This window comes from Populus nigra, chromosome 14, assembly GCF_951802175.1.
Source record: "Populus nigra chromosome 14, ddPopNigr1.1, whole genome shotgun sequence".
Taxonomy (NCBI): Eukaryota; Viridiplantae; Streptophyta; class Magnoliopsida; order Malpighiales; family Salicaceae; genus Populus; species Populus nigra.
Window position 1 is genome coordinate 4,927,305 of NC_084865.1, and position 8,602 is coordinate 4,935,906.

The 8,602-nt window shown below is 34.9% G+C and overlaps 1 protein-coding gene across 1 annotated transcript; it reads left to right on the forward strand.

The window, feature by feature from the left end:
* The first annotated feature begins 214 nt into the window (after positions 1-214).
* LOC133672521 (cytochrome P450 71AU50-like) lies at positions 215-2,384 on the forward strand. Its single transcript, XM_062092954.1, has 2 exons — positions 215-1,240; positions 1,321-2,384. Exons 1-2 carry the CDS (start codon positions 362-364, stop codon positions 1,933-1,935), a joined length of 1,494 nt encoding a protein of 497 aa, XP_061948938.1. The 5' UTR covers positions 215-361; the 3' UTR covers positions 1,936-2,384.
* The last annotated feature ends 6,218 nt before the right edge of the window (positions 2,385-8,602 follow it).

Genomic DNA, 8,602 nt, shown 5'->3' on the forward strand with positions numbered 1-8,602 from the left:
ACATATCCCAAGTATCTATGTCCCACTCTGACACGCCAGAAACCACACCTTTATACTCGCATTGATGTCTTTTTCTTTTCTTGATAGATTTCCTCCAACTAGTGGAATTGGTGGAACCAAATTGAGACAAATAATTGAGTTCAGATATTCACAATTGATTCCTTTCTTCAAAAGAAAAAACAAGAAGCGATACAAACAAAGACATTGAACTTATCCCCAGTTTGTTTTCTTCCGGTTATCATCTCCCTAGTTACGGCTATATTTATGTGTAGCATCTTCTCTATATGAGGCAAGAGTTGGATTTAGGTTTGCTTTCACTAAGATAGATCATTGAGACCAACCTTAATACATTAGACATAGCATGGCGTGGATATTAACCACTCTAGCCTTGATTGCGCTCGCTTTCTTCCTCCGAGCTTGGCTGTCGAAAAGAAAGATCAAGAATAGCAAGTTACCCCCTGGTCCAATAGGGTTTCCTATATTTGGTAGCTTACATCTGTTAGGGAAGTTCCCTCACCAAGACTTGCATCAACTAGCAAACAAGTATGGCCCTATCATGCATATGCGGTTAGGCTTGGTGCCTACTGTAGTTGTCTCATCGCCTCAGGCTGCCGAATTGATTCTTAAGACCAATGACCTCGTGTTTGCTAATAGGCCACCAAATGAGGCTGCGAAGCATATCTCTTACGAGCAGAAGAACTTATCATTTGCTCCATATGGCTCTTATTGGCGCAACGTGCGCAAGATGTGTACCCTTGAGTTGCTTAGCAACCATAAAATAAATTCTTTCATGTCCACGAGGAAAGAAGAGCTTGACCTCTTGATTGACTACATTAAAGATGCCTCTCGTGAGCGTGTTGCCGTTGATCTTAGTGCCAAGGTCTCATCTCTAAGCGCTGACATCAGTTGTAGGATGGTTTTTGGAAAGAAATACATGGAAAAGGAATTTGATGAGAAGGGGTTCAAACCAGTGATTCATGAGGGCATGCGTTTAGCAGCAAGTTTTAACTTGGGTGATTACATCCCTCCAATTGCACCACTTGACCTTCAGGGTCTTACAAAGCGCATGAAGGCCGTAGGCAAGGTTTTTGATGACTTCTTTGAGAAGATTATTGATGACCACATTCAGTTCAAGGACGAAAACAGAACCAAAGATTTTGTTGATGTCATGTTGGACTTCCTAGGATCTGAAGAAACTGAGTATCGTATTGGTCGAGACAACATCAAAGCCATAATCTTGGTAAATAGAATTAAAATAACTGTTAGTAAGCAGCACATATATCACATGATTATCCTTAAATCTGTACCTTTCTCTTTCAGGACATGCTTGTCGCCTCAATGGACACCTCAGCCACAGCAATTGAGTGGACTCTCTCCGAGCTCATCAAGCATCCAAGAGTAATGAAGAAAGTCCAGAAAGAGCTGGAAGAGAAAATAGGCATGGATAGAACGGTGGAAGAATCAGACTTGGAGGGCTTGGAGTACTTGCAAATGGTTATAAAGGAAGCTTTCAGGCTCCATCCAGTGGCACCTCTACTTATCCCTCACGAGTCAATGAAAGATTGCACTATAGATGGCTTCCTCATCCCGCAAAAAACACGTGTTATTGTAAACGTTTGGGCTATTGGACGCGACCAAAGTGCTTGGACTGATGCAAATAAGTTTATTCCAGAGAGGTTTGCTGGGAGTAACATAGATGTTCGTGGACGCGATTTCCAGCTTCTCCCCTTCGGGGCTGGGCGCAGGGGCTGCCCTGGAATGCATTTGGGACTAACCATGGTTCGGCAAATTGTGGCACAGCTGGTGCATTGCTTTGATTGGGAGCTTCCTAACAATATGTTGCCGGAGGAATTGGACATGACTGAGGCGTTTAGTCTTGTAACCCCGAGAGCAAACCATCTGTGCGCCACTCCTACCTATCGCCTTCACCTCTGATTATGGCTTAAGCAATGTTTCGATTTCTAGTTAATTAATATTCTCTGCTGGAAGTGTGATCATGTAGGGATTGTCTTTAGCTCTAAGAATGGAATGTCTATAGCTAATTTTGATAAACCACAAGAAGGTCACTACTTGTTCCTATCAAGAATCCATGGTTTATGACATGGATGAATCATGCAGGAGACGTGCCTCATGTAGGGGGGACGTGCCATATGCAGGGGAGAACGTGCCACATGCAGGGGATGTGAAGAAAACACCAGTTGCTTGAGGATTTGTTGGCATCATTCCATTGGAAGGCTCGGTTCATAGTTGTTAGCTATTGTTTCGTCAACTATAGCTATTTGAATTCCTTGTTTTAAATAGTTGAGGTCGTAAGTTTAGGAAAAGTTTTTTCTTTATGTATTTAAACCCTTTCATTATTACTGGATATGATTATTCCGAGTTAATTATTGTGGTTCATCCTCACTCTAAAAGGAATTTTATCTAATTAGCAATTGTAATCACTTTAATTGGGACCTATTATTGGTATCAGATCTATATCTTACAATGACAACCAACAAAGAAAGAATTGAAAATTTAGAGGCTAGGCTTGGAGGACTTCAAGATAGTGTGAGTTGGATGGAACTTGATCTTAATGACAAGTTACATCACATGGAGGAAGTCATCAATAAGCTATATGTGGCCTTGCTCTCAACTAAAGACTCATCTAACAGTAACACCAATGACCGTAGTGGTCATTGTCACCACAATAAGGAAGAGTTTAAGGAGTCTGCAGAAGGAGGAAGATAGATGTTCTCATCCAAGTTGACAAAGCTTGAATTTCCAAGATACTCTGTGATGATCTAACTGAATGGTTCAACAGAGTGGAACAATTTTTTGAATGCCAAGGCACCATGGCAGCACAAAAGTGTCATAGGCGTCATTTCACCTCGCAAATAAAGCTAATCAATGGTGGCAATGGCTACGTCGTGCCTACATATAGGAAGGGAGAGAATTGACATGGGAGGTTTTTGAGGAAGAACTTTGGGCTCGTTTCGGACCAGTTGATTGTGAAGATTTTGATGAAGCTTTATCAAGGGTCAAGTAGGTTGGCTCATTACTAGACTACCAAAAAGAGTTTGAAAGGTTGGGAAATCGGGTGCAAGGAAGGACAAAGAAGGCCTTGGTGGGACGTTTATGGGAGGCCTTAAATTAGAAATTGCAGAAGGCATCCACTGGATGTTCAAACCACACTCTTAAAGGAAGCTTTTAGCCTCGCCGATGAAAATTCACACGGCCACCACAATTCATTGTCTGCAACTTGACTTCCCAGCACAAACAAAAACCACACTAGCCTCACAAATGAAAAGACTCACTTGGGAAGAAATGCAAAGGAGGCGAGCTCAAGGCCTTTTCTTTGTAAAGATATCAAAGGCTCTAGTCCTGCCACATGTCAAAAGATTAGAGAATGTAATGGTTAGAATGTTATTAGTAGTTGTTAGTCTTGTTTGTCAGTTAAGAGAATTAGTTAGTATTGTTTAGTGAAGAAATACATAACATGAATAAGCTTCTTACTACTGTAGCAATATATAAACTGATGTCAGATAAAGGAACAACATTCACTTAATAAAACAGTGATTTAAAAAATAGAATTTCTTCTTCCTCTCTGTTTAACAGATATCACTTCATGCTTTAACAAGATGGACAACGTCCAGAACACTGCGAGTATTGGCTAACCCTATAAGGTGGTTGTCCTCGTTGATAGTGGTTATACCCATAATTTTATTAGCAAGAAGGTTTCTAATTTGTTACGATTACCAGTGGTTCCAACCAGGCCATTCAACTTGAAAAAGTTGCCAATGGGAATCCATTAAAATACCAAGGGAGGTTTCAGCTTGTGTCAGTCTTACTTCAAGGTATCCCATTTTCTCTTACTCTCTATTCCTTGCCATTGATCGGGTTAGACTTGGTACTAGGCATACAATGGCTAGAGCAATTGGGAATAGTGGTTTGCAACTGGAAAGATTTGACAATGCAGTCCAATGGAAAACCCAAACTCACAAGTTACAAGGGATTGATGCACATCCCATTCAATCTGCATCTTTAAAAGTGATTTCCAAAAAATTAAGGTAAGAACATTCTGTGCTTGCTATTTGCCTACAACTCATAACAGAGGAACCACAACATGATGCACACCCAGATATGTGACATTTGATAAAAGCTTTTGAGGAAATTTTTCAGTATCCTGAGCACTTACCTCCAGCAAGAGAGATTGACTATCGCATCCCTCTAAAGAAGGAACTGAACCCATCAATGTGAGACCCTATAGATATGCCTATTTTTAAAAAATTAAAATTGAAAAACAAGTTCATAACATGTTAAAATTAGAGCTTATAAGATCCAACACTAGTCCCTTTTTCTCTCCTGTTTTATTGGTTAAAAAAAAATAGCACATGGCGTTTTTATATTAACTATAGAGCCTTTAATGCTGCAACCATCAAATATCGATCTCCAATACCAACGGTTAATAATATGCTAGATGAACTCCATGGAGCTTCCTACTTTACTAAACTCGACCTTCGAGCTGCCTACCATCAAAAATGGGTACACTCTACAGACATTTAAAAAATTATTTTTTGCACTTATAATGGTCATTATGAATATTTAGTCATGCCTTTTGGTCTTTATAATGCACCATTTACTTTTCAAACCATTATAAACTCCATATTTCAACCTTATCTTCGCAAATTTATGTTAGTATTTTTTAGGACATTTTAATTTATAGCCTCAATTGAACCATACATCCTAAACATGTTAAACAAGCTTTTGAAATTTTAAGGCAACACCAATTTTTCATTAAACTTAGCAAATGTGCATTTGACAAGCAAGAATTGAAGTACTTGCATCATATTGTTACTTCTCAAGGAGTTAAAGTTGATCAAGGAAAAATTCAAACAATGCTAAATTGGTGTGGGCCTACTAATATTTTTGAATTGCGTGGTTTCTTAGGCCTTACATGTTACTACCACAAGTTTGTTCGTGACTACGACATCTTGACCTGACCACTCACAAACCTATTAAAAAGGGGGCAATTCAGTTGGTCAAAAGAGGCTGAATCCGCCTAACAAGCTCTTAAACAAGCCATGACTTCAACTCCTACACTTGTTATGCCTAACTTTAATGAGCTTTTTATTATTGAATCTGATGCTTCAGGAGATGAAATTGGTGTTGCTCAACTCAACAAGGCAAGCCAATTGCCTTTATGAGCTGAGCTTTGGGGATTTCCAAACGGTCGTGGTCTACATATGCACGAGAGATGTTGCCCATTGTTTAAGCCGTCAGAACTTGGCGACCATATCTATTGGGCTGAAAGTTTTATATTTAGACAGATCAGCGTAGCCTCAAAAATTTATTGGAGCAATGTATTGGAATGCCAAAACAACAAAAATGGGTGGCAAAGCTGCTGGGATACCACTATCAAATCACTTACAAACCAAGATGGGAGAATTCAGTGGCTGATGCACTGTCAAGAGTGGTGGGCAGCCCCAGTCTTGATGCTTTATTTGTTTCACAAGCTCATATCTGAGATGAGATTAAAAAAGCAGCTGCTGGTCCACGAACATGTTATACTAGGCATGCGCAGATTGAATATGTTCAATAATATCAGTTAATTTAATAATATATATATATATATATATATATATATATATATGAGATTGTAAAAAGTTTAGCGACATAAAAAAATTTAACGCTTGCCAATATTATGAAAATATACCTCATAAATATTCTTAAAAAATATCAACAATCTTATTTGATAACAAAATAAAAACTTGATGAGAACGGGATAACCTCATAAAAAAAAAAGTAAAAAAAAATTCAAAGCTCAATTACCAGTAAATCAAATATTGAAAGTTGAATTGAAAAAAATCAATTTTTAAAAAGAATAAAAAAAAAAACCTGACTCTAGTCAACATATGAGACTTGCGCCCCGTCTGTGAGAGCAGGATAACCCGTATAAAAAAAATTAAATAAAAAAAATAGAGGTCAACTCTAAAAAAAATAAAATAATGAAAGGCAAAACGAAAAAATGTCAATGAAAAAATTCGACTTAACCCAAGTTAAGTCAACGAATTATTTATGACCTAAGATATGAGATTGAGACAAACCCATAGAAAAGAAAACGAAAAAACTCACAAAGTTGAAGGCCCAATAACCTAATGTCAATGGATGCAATTGAAAAAAAAATCAATTTTAAAAAATAAATCTAAAAAAAAACCAAGTCAAACTAGAATAATCTTCAAAATTCATGACCTGAGTTATGAGACTAGATACCTCGTGGAAGACAAACTCAAAAAAATCATGAAGCAACATTCTCAACCATTCAAAATTCAAAAACAATACAAATAGCAATTAAAAGAATGATGATCAAATCTGATATAACAATTAAATTAAATAAAAAAATCAAGGATAAAATTGAAAAATAAAATAAATCAAGAAAAATATTTAAAAAGTAGCATTTAAAAGAGGACCAAATCAAGTATAAAAATTAAATGAAATAAAACAATGAGGGACATAATTGAAAAATAAAATAAATCAAGAAAATGATAGAAAAAATAGCAATCAAAAGAATAAGGACCAACTATGATAGATGAAAAAAATGTAGGATGACAAAATTAAAAACAAATCCTATTTTTTAAAATTATTATAAATAAAACAAATAGTAATAAAAATAACAGGAGCAAAAAAAGAAAAACTGCTTTGAAAAATTGGATGGATTGAAGTAGAAATCAAGGTGGAAAGAAAAAAGAAGGAAAAAAAGTTCACCAGTGCCAAATCATTTGTCTATTAACCACACGCATCACTCGGACATAAAGGGGATGCCGAGTAGATTCCTACTCTACTTTGAAAGCTGATGTTTAGCCACCAGTCAATGTCGCACGCACCGCGTAAAATACACAGAAACCACCCACCTCCCTTTTGTTTTAATAATATTTATATTTAGTAAAACTACCAAATCATCCTTCTATCTATATGATTATATATATAAAAAAAACATTGTGAAAAGATGAAAAAGCTCCCGTAAGGTTAGTAATTTTTTTGATTTTATGAGACTATTTAAAAAAAAATAAAAGACTAAAATTCCCCTAGATCTTAGGCTATTTTTGTGTGTGTACTTTGTGAGTAATTAAGTTTTTTTATTGTGTAAAAAGAATAAAATGAAAATAGTGATTTAGCCTTGATAAATTTGATTATACCAATCAAACCTTGTGAAAAAATTATTTTGCCCCTCAACTTGCACTTCCTTGACTAGTACCATGGAGGGCAAAACCATAATTGAGTTGTAGTAATTCACATTACACTGAGTCTTGGTCTACCGTAACTGACATAGCCTCATTAGCTTTTTCTATAATTCGATTTAGTTTTCAAAAAAATAGGTTTGTTTTAAACAATTGTGTATGTTTTTTTTTATTGGATTAAAAAATTAAGAAGCATTGATATGTAGAGTTTATTAAATCATTTTGTTTTTTTTACAATGCAGCTGTCATTTTGAGATTAAGAAACCATAATATTTTTTCTTTTCACTGTATGCTGTGTCGATTTTTTAGTTGGGTCAGATTCAAATCAAGAAAGAGAATCGCAATAATCGGTTAGACTATTGAATATCAAATAAAGAAATTGTCGAAGTATGGTGACTGACCAAGAAAAATGGGATTATTGGCTTTTTCCTAAATAATAACTGTGAATAAAATAATTAATATGCCCGTCTTTTTGTTGAGCTCAGCTGAGGTATGGATGAGGGCTTTTTTCTTTTTCTTGTTACAGTTAATAAAAGAAACTAGATTCTTGGCTACTGTTGCAACACCAATCAAACTATTTTTTTAATGTAAAAAAATATTCAAGTATTGTTGATTTTTTTAATAATATTATTTTATATAAAAATTATGAACTCAAAATATGATATATGTTGGACATCTTTTTTAATTATTGATGCAATGATATATTGAATGATATATTGTTTTTCCAAATATTGAGAATCGACATGTTTGGTTGATTCGAATAACTTGTCAAATTTATAAGCCGGGTTATGAAATTATAATAACTCTATAAAAAGCAAATTGAATTAATTATAAAGGTTAATTTGTAATCAATTTAATGTTGAAGTATTAAATTAGAAAAAAAATATCAAATTAAAAAAAGACAAAAAAATTTATCATAAAAGTAAATGAAAAAAAATTATGAAGCCCTACTTTCAACATATTTAATGTTGAAGGTTAAAATCGAGAGAAAAAAACTAAATCCATGAGATAAGGATAACACAACAGAAAGAAAATAGAAAAAACATTGTGAAGTCAAATTCCTAAACAACCTAATATTAGAAAGAAAAAACTAAATAAAAAAAATGAGTTGTTGGAGGGTAAAATTAAAAAAAATACAATTAAAAAAGGAGAACTGTGTCAACCCATGTCAATCTACCAAACCCGTGATTCAGGTCATAAAATCGGGATAACCCCATAAAAAGCAAATAAAATAAAATTATGAAGACTAATTTCTAATTAACCCAATATTGAAGGAGGAAATAAAAAAAAATCATTTAGAAAAAGCTGCAAAAAATAACTTTAGTCTATCGGGCTAACCTATTAAACTTGTGACATGAATCATAAGATTGAAATAAATTCATAGAAAG

Bases quoted from the DNA above. Each gene is read 5' to 3' on its own strand.
- LOC133672521 (XM_062092954.1), top strand. From the start codon at position 362: ATGGCGTGGATATTAACCACTCTAGCCTTGATTGCGCTCGCTTTCTTC. The intron at 1,241-1,320 runs GTAAATAGAATT...TTTCTCTTTCAG, and splicing joins ACATCAAAGCCATAATCTTG to GACATGCTTGTCGCCTCAAT.